We start from the raw sequence: 15,397 nt of genomic DNA on the forward strand, positions 1-15,397 counted from the left end.
CCATGCCTTTGTTACCTCTAGACTCAACTATTCCAAACTCACTCCTGGCTGCTCTCCCACACTCTACCTTCTGTAAACTTGAGGTCATCCAAAACCCTGCTGCTAGCATCTTAACTTATAGTTAGCTCCATTTCCCTATCACCCCGTGCTTGCTGACCTACATGGGCTGCTGGTCAAGCAATGTCTTGATTTTAATTTGCTCAACCTTGTTTTCAACTCAGTCCATGGTTCTGCCCCTCCCCATCTTTGTAACCTCCTCCAGCCCCACAACCCTCGGAGATATTTGCTGTCCTTTAATTCTAATCCTCTTGGGCATTCCCATTTCAATCACTCCACCATTGGTGGCCATGCCTTCAGTTGTCTTGGCCCCAAATCTGGAATACCCTCCCTACACCTCTCTGCCTTCCTACCTCACTTTCCTCCTTTAAGACACTTCTTAAAACCTACCTCTTTGACCAAGTTTTGGTCATCTGACCTAATATCTCCTCATGCGGCTTAAGGTCATGTTTTGTTTTATCATTGCTGTGAAGCATCTTGGGATATTTCATTATGTTAAAGACGCTATAAATATAAAGTGTTGTTGCTGTCATTCGTCACCACTTTGGTTCTGATTTGTTGCCATTTTACTTTTGAGCCGAACACAAAATGTGAATCAAAAAAAAAACCAATGACACTGGAAGTAAACAAGTGGGCACTACACACAATTCTTTGAATATCTTTACAAGTGGCTATTTGTACATGTTCAGTCAGCCGAGAGTATCTGAATTGTATGTCTCAGCATTCAATTTGGTACATTCTTGACACCTGCATTTCTGAATGGATGGTGGATACGTCCCTGAATGACAAACCCACATTTAATCTTCAATTTAACAGACAATGACAAGGGCCAAGGAGCAGGTAACTCGGCTGCATTCTCAGCTGCAAACAGTGTACTTCAGAGGAAACAAGCTCTCACACACTGTAAATCACAGGAATGTTGACTAAAAGTAAATGGAAATTTTATTGGTTAGTTCATAGTTAACACGGGGAGAAATTGAAATCTGGACTAACTTAGCTGATCTATCTTAAACTTTTAAGCTCTTAAACTTGACTGTTTCGCTGTGGTTTTATTGAAGCCAGATATTTCAGGCCTAACCTACGAACATACGAAATAGAAGCAAATGCCAGCCTTTCGGCCCCTGGAGCCTATTCTGCCGTTCAATAAGATCATGGCTGATCTGTTTGTGTTTCGAATTCCACATTCTCATCTACCACCTTTGCTAGGCCTGCTGAATTTTTCCAGCATTTTCTGTTTTTGTTTCAAGAATCTATCTACCTCTGCCTTAAAAATATTCAGTGCCCCCAGCTCCACCGCCTTCTGAGGCAGAGAGTTCCAAAGTTGCACAACCCTCTGAGGGAAAAAAATTCTCCTCACCTCTGTCCTAAAAGGGCGACCCCTAATTTTAAAACAGTGCCCCCTGGTTCTGGACTCACCCACGGGAGGAAACATCCTTCCCACAGAAAGTCAAAACCCATGTGACAACAACAACTTGCATTTATATATCGCACCTTCCACATCCCAAGGCACTTCACTGGAACCAGCCTATCAAACAATATCTGCCGACGAGCGATGTGGCAGGATACGAGGATGTGAGATCGAAAGCTCGGTTAAAGAGATGGGTTTTAAGGGGCATCTGAAGGATGGAGAGAGGGGTACAGTGGTGGAAACATTTTAGGAGGGGATTCCAGAGCTTAGGGCCTAAGCAGCTGAAGACACGGCGGCTAACAATGGAGCAATGAAAATTGAGGAGCACCGAGATCTCAGAGGGGCTGTAGAGCAAGAGGAGGTTCCAGGGATAGGGAGGGGCGAAGCCATAGAGGAATTTGGAAGCAAAGATGAGAACTTTAAAATCAAGGTGGTATCAACCAGGAATAGTATATAAATATAATATACTTATGATATAGTTTATATGTTGTATAAAGTAGTAGGACAATTGTCATTAGTGATGGATTTAATTTTCATCATTTCTACTGGTGGAACTAATATTTGATGGGCTTAGAAAACTCAATGGAAGAATTAATGTTTAATGTGTATCTGTTTAAATGCTTGACCTGTACAGTTGCACAGACGACACTTGTGTTTAGTTCAAGAGCATTCTGTATGTCATGTAGCCCACAGCATCTGAGCACAAAATGTCCCTTTAATGACAATGTTCCAGTTACAGAGATGTGACTGTCTTCAGATTAAGATGTCAACGTTCACACACAACTGCTCAGTCTTGTGACATTAAAAATTCTTCCACAATTCTGTTAAATTCTTTAGCAAACTGCAGATGTAAGTTGTGTTTGCCTTCTGCCATCAGGTGCAGTCTGTAGACAGAAAAGTTAAAAAAACAGAATCACAGTTAAGAGATGGTAAGTGTGACAGGAGGTACAGCAAAGTTCAGACTATAGTGGGAATTATACAAATTTATGCACCCCAATTCCTGACAAGTGCTCCTGGTAGGTGTGGCTCTACAGAAGGAGAACAAATTGGTACAATAGCCCTTATAACCTCTACTGGCTGTAGAAGTCTTTATCTACAGGTACAAGAGATAGGAAATATCATCTCAGTGTGACTTGCACAGTGGTGGCATTGCACTGTTTCACACAAAATCTCATATAGCACAGAAAGAGACCATTCGGTCCATTGTGCCTGTGTCATCTCTTTCAAACAGCTATAAAGTTAGGTCCACCTTTCCTGACCCTGCAAATTTTTCCTTTTCAAATATTTATCCAGTTCCCTTTTGAAAGCTCCTACTGACTCTGCTTCCACCACCCTCTCAGGCAGTCAGCACACTCCAGATCCTAGCAACTCGCTGCACAGAAAAAAATTCTAATCTCCCCTGTGTTCTGTTACCAAATATCCTCAATCTGTATCTGCTGGTTACCAATGCTCCTGCTGGTGGAAACAGTTTCCCCTCATTTACTCTATCAAAACCAGTGGATAGAGTAAATAAGGAGAAACTGTTTCACCTTGCTGCTTGTGTTTAATGGCAATACTGACCCCTGTTGCAATCTCCATTTGGCACTTAGCACTCGGTGTGACATAAATTAGAAAGAGAGGGGAATGGCTGTCAAAATCCTTGTCTGTCTCCAAACTGTAGGAGTAATTTTCACCTGCAGATTGCCAGCCTATTATAGAACCCATCAGATTTTCAATTCTGTTGAAAGTAAAATGACTCCCATTCAGTTTTAACATACATTCTTGTTACAGACTAAGCAGATTTACCTGCATCTGGTTCTGAATGCAAAAAAGATAAAGTCTGGACTACATCCTATGTTTGCTTTGCACAGAGTTCAAACAGAATATCTTTTCCTTCCTGTTACTTCACCACTCTGAGAATCGCCTATGAAGAACGTCCCCATCCAATTTACTCTTTCTTGAATGAATGCATATCCTTAAAGCCAAACGATGGCCTCCTCATTTGCTGAGTTTAGCCATTTAGCATGTCGAGGGTGGCACTCCTCGGTAATGTGCAGCATTGTTTGTGTCTTTCCACAGGTGCATAAGGAATTTGTACTGAGGCCCCAGTGGTGATTAACTGCACAGGAGCCTTAGCTTTTCCTGAACCTATTTAGCAAGGATTACTGTTGCCATGGCAGTTCAAAGTCTGCCATTCAACAATGGGTCAGAGTTCACATCCCGCTCCATCATCAGTACCCAGGTGCTCCTACCAGCAGACTGAATTCCAAGAGAAAATTGAAGGGCTCTGAGCGAGCTCCCTTGCAGAATCCCAGTCCTCCCAGAACCTCCCATCCAATTAAACCAACAATACACTGAACACAGCCTCACCTGGAGCCCTTGATATGCTTGTGCAGGTAGTCTGCATGATATCTTGGCACCAGAGGGTCTTTCTCTCCATGAACTATGAGTGTAGGACATTTGATTTGTGGAAGAAGATCTTTACAAATATTTCCTACAACAGAAACACACATGAACAAAGTGAGTATACATCAGATGGCAAGTCAGAATTTTTAAAAAAGCACTCATGCTCTTTATGCTTACGAGCTCTCTCATATTCAAAGCCAGTTAAAATATTAAGCTTTTTTATTTTATAAATGTCTTGCCCACATAGACCTGGCTTTTAATCATAGTGTCATTACAGCACAGAAGGAGGCCATTCAGACCATTGAGCCCATGCAAGTTCTCTGCAGAGCAATCCAGTCAGACCCATTCCTCCTGCTCTACCCACGTAGCCCTGCAAGCTCATTTCCCTCAAGTGCCTATTCAAATCCCTTGGATTTCCAACAATTCCTGATAAATTATCAGCACAGTCTCTTTGTGTATAAAAACTGAAAACGGTGGAACGGCACATCATACCACTCAGGATCTGAAAGAGAAAGATTTATTGAGTGGAATCTTGTTCAAAAAGTAACAGGCCAGTTAATGACATGAGTCATTATTAAGGTGCAAATCTGTCAGCAAGTTCCACAGATGGAGTCATACACCGCGAGTTGTGAATCTCCAGAATTTACTGGACAAATTGTGTCATTCTTCCATTTGCTTCACACAAACAGCACCTGATCCTCAACCTCTCCGTTACTTTTAAGGACTTGCTGAATTTGCACATTAACTGGCCATTAAACTTGCGACAGCAAGTTAAGTCTGGTAATTATGAGTGTAAATTTTAATAACATCGTAATTATTAATGCATTGCCAATCAACTTCTGCTGCCCAGAAATTGAACAATTTAAACTGCACAGTCTCATTCTGTCAGGTAGTAAATTGTTCTCAGAGGTTTAAAAAATGTCAAATTTCAATTTTTTTTATTTTTAAAAAATCTTTTTTTTTCTCTCTCTCTCTCTTACTCCAAGCTTTATTTCCCTCTCTTTATTTCTCTCTCTGTACATGAATTGGCTCCAGTTTAAGGATTAATTTATTGGGGAGCAATATATAGAACTGTACATAAAATTGAATTGGCTAAAGTTGGACATGTGAGGCTGGTTTTAATACACAGGAATTTCCTCAAGTTTCCCTGAACTTATTCAGAGAACAGCTGAGCCATATAGACAAGGAAATGTCTCCTGTTCAATACTTGACCTGTGATGAGTGACATGAGCAATTCTTTGGGCATCACAGTTAACCATAACAACCTGGTTACGGAGGACCTAACCCTTGCTGGAAACAGGAAGCCAGTTGGAAACAGTGTTGGATCATATGATTTACTCCTCTGCCCCTGGTTACTCTCTTAAGACTCACACTTTGACAAATAATGCCGTGGAACTGTACCCTAGCAAGGAGTTAATGGCATTCAGAATATAAGTGAGGGCTGGTGGGGCAAAGGGGAGGCAGGGGGTGGGGGAAGGGGAGATTCACAGTGGAAGGAAAGGAAGAGTGCCCACATTATGGGACCCATGCCAGCAAGAGAGGGTTACTCTTTTGGTCTCAACCCTAGAACAGAATTCTAGCTAAAGGGACCCTGGCATAAGGTGGAGATCTTATCCCAAGGCTAATGTGGTGGATCTCAGAAATGGCCCGAATCCCACCAGTATTTCTGCTGAATATCATTGAAATCAAGTAATGTCTATGTTCGGTGTCAATCAAGGTTAATGTTGCACAAGACTGCTTAGTGCAAATTAACATCCAAAAAGTTACTATTGTATTTTGTACCTCAGAGATTTGAGGAGATGACACACACCAGGATTTTCTTACAAAAGCTTTTTAAAAAAAATCTCTGCAGCCACAGGCTTCCCTCCAGTTTCTCTGTAACCAGACCCTGAGGCTTGACTAATAACACACAGCACAGGGAAGAGTTGACAGACACACACAATCAAACATCAAAAAATTGAACACGTATTCCCCCCTTGTAGACTAAAAGAGTTAATTTTAAATTGAACCATCCTAAACAACAAACATATGTACACCAAGTCATTTCTTAAACTTCACAGTATCCTTTTGCTCGAGGTACAGAAATAGCTTTTGAGGTGTGAAAGAAGCAGACGACGGCAGTGAGATCTACAAAGTTGAGCTTGTGATTCTGTGTAATCTCGATAAGGCGAAGGAGCAGCATTGCGGAAATTCTCATAATCACTGTCCTCAAAATATTCTGGTCTGCTTGCTAGCAAGCATCTTGCATTCCACTTTATGTTGTCATCCAATCAATAAGCGTTGGTACTGAGCAACTGTTTGACCTACTTGGATCCCGATTTGGCCATATGATGCAAAGCTAACTTCCAACTTCAAATCAGGATTCCCTTGCACCCGTTTGCTTGTCAAAGTATACTTTCGCTTTGCCTTGTTGCTTTGCGATCTCTTCTGCTTTCGCTCTGACATTTTTGTTGGATGGTAGCGACAGCTCAAGAATGGTCCACAGCATGTGAGAGCCGAGTCATTAATTTGGCTGGTGTCTTTCTGGTCAGAGAGTGTGAGATGGATCGATATGTGCAAGTATGATTTTAAAGGATTGTTCAAATGCTTTCCCCTCCAACATGTTAGCTCTTAGATTGATCTTGATCACCCTGTTGAATCGGTCGGCACTGCCATTCGATTGTGGGTTGCATCACGATGTCAGATGGTTGCAAATTCCATAGCTTGCTAGGAGCTCTGTGAACTGACTAGAAATAAACGGTGGCTCACTGTCTGTAGTGATAGTCTCCAGCAAACACCCGCTTCATAAAAAACTTGTCTAGAATGTCAATGACCAGAGTGATAGTTATGGAATTTGTTGTAGTGATTTCTAGCCATTTGCTATGTAGATAATGAACAAGAAGCAAAAAAGCACTGATTTCAAAAATATCCACTTGGAGCTGTTGTCATGGTTTTGTTGGCCATCGTGTCGGTTGTCGAGGTGCTGGGCATGGGTTCACTGAGCGGGCAAGCTACACAGCTTTTGATGCACTCTTCTCTGCAGCATTCTATTGCTGGCTACCAAACTGCTTCACAGGATCACTGCTTCATCTTAATAAGACTTCATGGGTAAAATGCAATACACATTGTCATAGTACTCTCAGGATAAACGCTCAAGTTCTGCATGCGAAACAGTTATCAAATAATGCAAGCTCACTCTGTTTCGCGAGGCCACTTTGTTTTTAGGTACTGATTCATTTCTTGCAGTACCCTGTCTCAAGCCAATTTTGCCTTCAGTTCCTCATGTGTAACAAGGTTCAGTTTTGTGAAAAACCATCATGATCACAGAGTCTGCAATGTCACTTCACCATTGCTACCACTGTCTGTGATAGTAGTACAGCTAAACATGTCAGCTACCCGGTCTGCAAGATACTCGACCTGTGCTGATGAAGATGATCAGACCATCTGTAGATGTGTAGGAGGTCAATGACCAGGTCCTGACTGAAATAACAATGTAATCAGCGCTTGGTGATCAGTGCGGAGAGTAAACCTCAAAGAGATACATGTGGTTCACAAATGTAAATGCTGGTTAATGTTTCACACTCTCCAGTAGTTTCTGACAATGGCGTAATGCTACCATGGGAAATGACATAAAGCAGGTTGAGCATCACACTGTATAGCAACACACAGTAAAAGCACCAGGTCATTTTAAAGAATGCTCAGTAAGAATCACCTCTCAGTGTCATTTCTCATCACTGTTGGCACAAAAATATCTATATTGAGTGACAAATTCTGCCATTGTTATTTTACACAACTTTCTCTCCGGCAACAGACACTCTGCAAATTCTCGAGTATTCTGATTTTGGGAACAATCACAGTTCCAATGCTCTACAAAAGCAAGTTCACATTCTGCTTATGTGGGCAAACCTGTTCGATAAGCTTGGCTTCAAACTTGAAGACCCCACTGGAGCACACATTAACGTGATCGATGACACTGACTATGTACAATAGTATCCTTCCTGATTTGGGGAGATTACAGGGCACCGTCACATTGCTCACGGTGACAGGCCAATTCCGCCAGTTTGCAAAATTTGAGACAGGTGCCATTTGCGATCATGCCAAAGTCCCACAGGAACTGAAACAACTAGAAGCACACAGAGTTTGTTTCTTCAGTCTTGTCAGATGTTGAGGGGCTGTTCAACCTGCTTTATGTCATTTCCCAAGGTAGGGCCAAAGCAGGACACGACCAGCAGTTATCAGTGGTGCTCATTCAACTCACAAAACACAATTTGACATTCAGCAAGGATAAATGCACATTTGCAGACAACGGCCAACTGCTTTATGGTTGTATTTCACTCTTAGGAATAAATCCCCTCCATGTATCGAACTGATGAAGTGTTCTTCTTCAACAACCTGCGCACCTTTGCGAAGTGATTCATTTTTTAACACGTCTTATACTTTCTCCCCTCAGAGCTGGACATGGGGTGTCATTTTCTGGCCCTGCCCACCGCCAGGATTGTCCGGTCCCGCCAAAAGTCAATGGACTTTTTGGCTAGGCCCGCCAAATTGGGTGCGGTGGGTCCCACTGCAGTGGGGCTGGAAAATCTCAGTCACGGTGTTATGAATTTATGGGCACCTCCACGATTCCGGCAGAGTTTTGAGGATATCTGACCATGACGGTGCACCTGTTGGTGAGACTGCCGAGTTCTCTTTTGTCCATAAGCCTTGAACTAGAGCTGGTTGGGCAACCCTGAGTCTGAGGGCACATTTCTGCATAACCTCTTCAAATCTAACCTGGCAAATTCGATTTAGACTGCCAAGGCTGTAGCATTTTCCAAAATTAAACCAGAGTAGTCATTCCCTAATTCATGGAATTAAAGTATTGTTTTCAATAAGTTTGCCATGAATTAGTTTGTTGGTTAGGGTGCCAAATTAACATGAAGCCAGGTATCTCAATGCTGCCATATGGGCTCATCATTTCCCTGGCATCTCTGGTGGAAGGTGTATTACTAATCACACTTTTCTTTGGCTCAAAGAGTTTTTTGAGAGTGCTTATCATGGTATCAAACATAGACACGTCTTGTGTGAACAGGTTGAATACTTGCTGGCCTTCTACCCTGGGGCAACAGATGAGTATTGCCCTCTTGGGAGTTGCTGCTATCTCCGTATCTTCCATACCTGTTGTGAGTAAGTAGGTCTTGAACCCCCAAATCCATTGATCCTATGACAGGGGTGGATCTCCAATTGAAGAAAGGAAAGGTACTGGAGCCAGTAAATTTAAACAATTTTCCATCTTTGGAGATGGGGATATGCAAAGATGACACAGACCAGGGTCTGTGTGTGAACACGACTTTATTACAAAAGATTTTTTTGAAAATGTGTGCAGTTAGGAGCTTCTTTTCTAGTTTCTCTTTCTCTGGAACCACACTCATAGGCTTGATTAATAGCACACAGCACAGAAAACAATCAACTGGTACAATCAACACTGAACATTGAACACAATAGTAACCATTACCTTTATGTCATTCTATAGAAGCTGTACAGGATGTACAAAAATTATGAGGGGCCTAGAGGAAAGACCTGTTTCCCCTAGTTGAGGGATCAATTACTAGGGGGCATAGTTTTAAGGTGACTGGTAGAAGGTTTAGAGGGGACATGAAGAAAAACTTTTTCACCCAGAGGGTGGTTGGCATCTGGAATTCACTGTCTAAATCGGTGGTTGAGGCCGAAATGCTCAACTTATTTGAAAGGTACCTGAAGAGTTGCAACCTGCAAGGCTATGGGACCAGGTGCTGGAAAATGGTAATAAAATGAGTGACTAGTCTCTTTTTTTTTCTGTTTTTTGGCCGGTGCAGACATGATGGGCTGGATGGCCTCTTTCTGTATCATAACTTTCCTATAGTTCTATTCTATGGTTCTAAGCTGTCCTGCATAAGTTGTACATCACAGTGAATGTGTTTAGCTGCAAGTAATCTTACAAGTTAACCAAAATGAAAATCACTACAATACTTAGAGTAAAAATTCACAACGATACTGTGTGAAAACAGGAAATGACTTTCCCAATTTTACATCTGCACCAACTTTATAGCTAAACTCATTGCAGAGTAGGAATCAACCTGAAGCCTCACGAGTCTGCAGAAATGTATAGCAAGGAGGTTGTTATTTGGTCCATTGGGTTTTTGTGTGCTCTTTGATACTGTCAGAATACCAGTTCATCAGTTGTGACAAAAGAATATTGACCCGAAACATTAACTCTGATTTTCTCCACAGATGCTGCCTGACTTGCTGAATACTTCCAGCATCGCCTGAATTTATTTCTGATTTCCAGAAAGTGCATTATTTTGCTTGTGTATTAGGGCTCAAACCGTATTTTTACTGCAACAGCTTCACAGGAAACCGCGAGCTTTTACAATTTAAAAATCAGCATTTCCTGATCTTTCAAATCTTACATCACCTTCATTTCCCTGGCTGATCTTACCATCTGCTTCTTTTAGAAATTCACTGATGCCATCTATGCAGGCAGCCCAGGTTTTAGCAAGATATTCAGCCCCATACATCTCCAACATGGGCTTTCTCATGTTTTCACTCCACCGTGAGACATCTCGAACAGCTAGAATTAAGCAGAGCTGGTGAGGATCAGTATGCTGGATACAACGGCAAATAGTGCTATCACAAATTAACAGGGAGATTCTAGGCAGTTTTCCCAGTTTCCCATTGTAACCTCGTTGGGAAAGCAGTGGAATCACCAGAGAAATGATATAAAGTGTTAATGGTAGCTAATTATACTAAGATATGCAGGTGAAGGGCACTGGTTAATTAAGTACTTAGAGTACTTATAAAGAGAGCCTGCTGGGACTCTACATTTGGTAGGTAGGAGGCAGAAGTTTGAGATGCTGCATTCTGTAAAGAAACCAATTATCAAGAAAAAGATTTGCATCTAGTTTCATAAATTCATCATCTGGTTTAGTATCCAATTAGCATAAAGGACCAGCTTCTGCCACTTGGCATCATTATGAGTGGAGAGTGAGATAACCACTGTGGAATTTCATGTCCAAACTGCTTAGAAAACAAAACAAAAACAAAAATACCTGGAAAAACTCAGCAGGCCTGGCAACATCTGCGGAGAGGAACAAAATTAACGTTTCGAGTCCGAATGACCCTTCAACAGAACTAAGTAAAAATAGAAGAGAGGTGAAATATAAGCTGGTTTGAGGGGGGGTGGGACAAGTAGAACTGGATAGAGGGCCAGTGATAGGTGGAGATAGCCAAAAGATTTCACAGACAAAAGGACAAAGAGGTGTTGAAGGTGGTGATATTATCTAAGGAATGTGCTAATTAAGGGTAGAAATCAGGACAAGCAAGGTACAGATAGCCCTAGTGGGGGTGGGGTGTGTTGAAGGAATCGAAAAAGGCTTAAAGGTAGAGATAAAACAATGGATGGAAATACATTTAAAAATAATGGAAATAGGTGGGAAAAGAAAAATCTATATAAATTATTGGAAAAAAGGGGGGGATCGGAAAGGGGGTGGGGATGGAGGAGAGAGTTCATGATCTAAAATTGTTGAACTCAATATTCAGTCCGGAAGGCTGTAAAGTGCCTAGTCGGAAGATGAGGTGCTGTTCCTCCAGTTTGTGTTGAGCTACACTGGAACAATGCAGCAAGCCAAGGACGGACATTTGGGCATGAGAGCAGGGTGGAATGTTGAAATGGCAAGCGACAGGGAGGTTTGGGTAATATAAAAGGTGTGGCCATGGGTACCCACATGGGCCCCAGCTATGCCTGTCTCTTTATGGGGTAATGTGGAACATTCCTTGTTCCAGTCCTACTCTGGCCCCCTCCCACAACTCTTTCTCCGGTACATCGATGATTACTTTGGTGCTGCTTCATGCTCTTGTCTGGACCTGGAAAAATTTATTAATTTTGCTTCCAATTTCCACCCCTCCATCATTTTCACATGGTCCCTTTCTGACACTTCTCTTCCCTTCCTTGACCTCTCAGTCTCAATTTCTGTTGATAGACTGTCCACCAATATTCATTACAAGCCTACCGACTCCCACAGCTACCTCGACTACAGCTCCTCACACTCCGCTTCCTGTAAGGACTCCATCCCATTCTCTCAGTTCCTTCGCCTCCGTCGCATCTGTTCTGATGATGCCACTTTCAAAAACAGTTCCTCTGACATGTCCTCCTTCTTCCTGAACCGAGGTTTTCCACCCATGGTGGTTGACAGAACCCTCAACCGTGTCCGGCCCATCTCCCACGCATCCGCCCTCACACCTTCTCCTCCCTCCCAGAAACATGATAGGGTCCCCCTTGTCCTCACTTATCACCCCACCAGCCTCCGCATTCAAAGGATCATCCTCCGCCATTTCCGCCAACTCCAGCATGATGCCACCACCAAACACATCTTCCCTTCACCCCCCCCAGCGGCATTTCACAGGGATTGTTCCCTCTGGGACACCCTGGTCCACTCCTCCATCACCCCTTACATCTCAACCCCCTCCCATGGCACCTTCCCATGCAACCGCAGAAGGTGCAACACCTGCCCCTTCACTTCCTCTCTCCTCACTGTCCAAGGGCCCAAACACTCCTTTCAAGTGAAGCAGCATTTCACTTGCACTTCCCTCAACTTAGTCTACTGCATTCATTGCTCCCAATGTGGTTTCCTCTACATTGGAGAGACCAAACGCAGACTGGGTGACCGCTTTGCAGAACACCTTTGGTCTGTCCGCAAGCATTACCCAGACCTCCCTGTCTCTTGCCATTTTAACACTCCACCCTGCTCTCTTGCCCACATGTCTGTCCTTGGCCTGCTGCATTGTTCCAGTGAAGCCCAACACAAACTGGAGGAACAGCACCTCATCTTCCGACTAGGCACTTTACAGCCTTCCGGACTGAATATTGAGTTCAACAACTTTAGATCATGAACTCTCTCCTCCATCCCCACCCCCTTTCCGATCCCTCCCCCCCTTTTTTCCAATAATTTATATAGATTTTTCTTTTCCCACCTATTTCCATTATTTTTAAATGTATTTCCATCCTTTGTTTTATCTCTACCTTTTAGCCTTTTTTGATTCCTTCACCCCACCCCACCCCCACTAGGGCTATCTGTACCTTGCTTGTCCTGCTTTCTACCCTTAATTAGCACATTCCTTAGATAATATCACCACCTTCAACACCTCTTTGTCCTTTTGTCTGTGACATCTTTTGGTTATCTCCAACTATCACTGGCCCTCCATCCAGCTCTACTTGTCCCAAACCACCCCCCCGCCCCCTCAAAACCAGCTTATATTTCACCTCTCTTCTATTTTTACTTAGTTCTGTTGAAGGGTCATTCGGACTCGAAACGTTAACTGTGTTCCTCTCTGCAGATGCTGCCAGAACTGCTGAGTTTTTCCAGGTATTTTTGCTTTTGTTTTGGATTTCCAGCATCCGCAGTTTTTTGCTTTTAACTTTTTTGCTTCGAGAACAAATTTGTTATTCAGTATTCCTGGTCTAAAAGGACAAAGTTTTCACAGCAAGTAAGGTGAGTCTGTGGTATTTTATAAATGTCTTATATTAGCAGATCAAAAGCATTAGATTGTGATTGAGGGCGTTAAGATTAAATGCAGCTGTGTATAATAACGCTTTTACAACATTTTTGAATTTACCTAGTTTTACAGTGAAATGCTATAAAGTTTTTGGAAACAGAGTGGTCAGGCTAACTCTAAGTGAGTACACTAGTTAGAACGGTGCTATGGAAAAGAAAGATTCGGGTTTGATCGCTCAGTTGAGGTCAGTTCCTATCTCATCTGCATTGGGGTAGATGATGACCAAAGAGGAAAAATAATAGACCCATCAGGTTGGCTTTCCCTTATTGAGTTGTTCCAGCCATAGCTCAGTGAACAGCACACTCGCCTCTGAGTCACAAGGGCCCACTTCAGAACTCGAGCACAAAAATAAATCGAGGCTGACATTCCGGTGTGGTACTGTGGGAGTGCTGCACTGTTGGATCGTTTGATGAGATGTTAAACCAAGGTCCTGTCATCTCTCTCAATTGGATGTAAAAGATCCCATGGTACTGCTTCAAAGAAGAGCAGAGGAGTTTTCCCCAAGGTCCTGGCCAATTTTTATCCTCAATCAACATCACAAAAAAAGCTTACCTGCTCATTATCATATTGCAGCTTGTTGGAGCTTGCTGTGCACAAACTGGTTGCTGCATTTCCTGCATTGCAACAGTGACTACACTTCGAAAATCACTCCATTGGCTGTAAAGCACTTTGGGATGTCCTGTGGTCGTCAAATGTGCTGGGTAAATGCAAATCTTTACTTCCATTGTGATGCTGGAGCAGGGTTGGGGGCAAGATCCTTTTCTCACCATCCCAAACTCGGTGGAGAGAGGGGCTGGGGTGGTGGTTTCAGATCTCAATGAAGATGTAGCGGGATGGGAGCCTGCCGCTAACAGGCAGAAAAATGTGGCAGGGCTGCAGTGAGGTGCCCATTACCTTGTTAACGAGGAGCAAGAGGAGCCACTGCTAAAGGGGCAGCAGCCTTCCAAAGATATCACTAATAAAGTGAACGAGGGATGCTGAATGAGGGGTGATTACTTTTCGAGCAGACGTGGCAGTGGTAGAGCAGTGCTGTACAATACGCTCACCATGTGGTAAATCGGCCACAGTCTTGTGGCGAATTTCTGCTCTTCATCGGGCCATGAGGACATTCAGAGCCTGTGGCAGCCTATTTGACAAGGGGACACTGTTTCAGACTTTGTCTAATGCAATTCGTGGCCATGTTAAAAGTAAATAGAAAACCTTGCAGGGAAAACAACCCTTAACATTAAAAGACAGAACCCTCGCTCCATTCAGGTATATGGTAAAGAGTTGCCTGCCCACTGAAGGAAGTGAAAGATGCTGAAATATTTAAAACAAAAACAGAATTACCTGGAAAAACTCAGCAGGTCTGGCAGCATCAGCGGAGAATCCAGGTAATTCTGTTTTTGTTTTGGATTTCCAGCATCCGCAGCTTTTTTTGTTTTTATCTCTGAAATATTTAAGTTGCTGCACCACAACCAGATGCTGTTTCTGTTACTAAAAATATTATTTGACAGAACTGCTGTCACAGTGAAGTTTTTTAAAATATTCGTTCATGGGATGTGGGTGTCACTGGCTGGGCCAGCGTTTATTGCCCATCCCTAATTGCCCTCAACAAGGTGGTGGTGAGCTGCCTTCTTGAACTGCTGCAGTCCTCATGGTGTAGGTACGTCCATGGCCCACTATTACTCCCCTTTAGCCTTGTCCCTCAAACCCAGTTCATCTCCAGGAGACTGCTACAAGATTCACGCCATCCTTTGCATATTTTTCGTATCGTGTGATGAACATGGGTGACCTGATCGCCGCCGGTTTGGCAAGCATTCAAATCCTATTGGAAAAGACTGTAGTACAGAGGGGGAGGTGAACACGACCAGATCCTGTTCCGGGCCATTCGCAGCCGTTGCTCCACCCCTTTGCGGGATTTAACCAGGATCAGACTGGTATCCCTAACATCACTGAAGGGTGGCACAGCAGACAAGGGTGAAGGCAGCTGGTATTCCTGTACCTGAAGCAGCATTC

General features: G+C 43.1%; 1 protein-coding gene across 1 annotated transcript in view; it reads right to left on the reverse strand.

Moving 5' to 3' along the window:
• Positions 1 to 2,182: 2,182 nt before the first annotated feature.
• bphl (biphenyl hydrolase like) overlaps positions 2,183 to 15,397 on the reverse strand; it is a 46,571-nt gene continuing 33,356 nt past the window's right edge. The window contains 3 exon segments of the mRNA XM_041184655.1: positions 2,183 to 2,349; positions 3,815 to 3,938; positions 10,287 to 10,418. Coding sequence (XP_041040589.1) covers positions 2,253 to 2,349; positions 3,815 to 3,938; positions 10,287 to 10,418 — 353 coding nt within the window. The 3' untranslated portion in view covers positions 2,183 to 2,252.

Source organism: Carcharodon carcharias, chromosome 3 (assembly GCF_017639515.1).
Source record: "Carcharodon carcharias isolate sCarCar2 chromosome 3, sCarCar2.pri, whole genome shotgun sequence".
NCBI lineage: Eukaryota > Metazoa > Chordata > Chondrichthyes > Lamniformes > Lamnidae > Carcharodon > Carcharodon carcharias.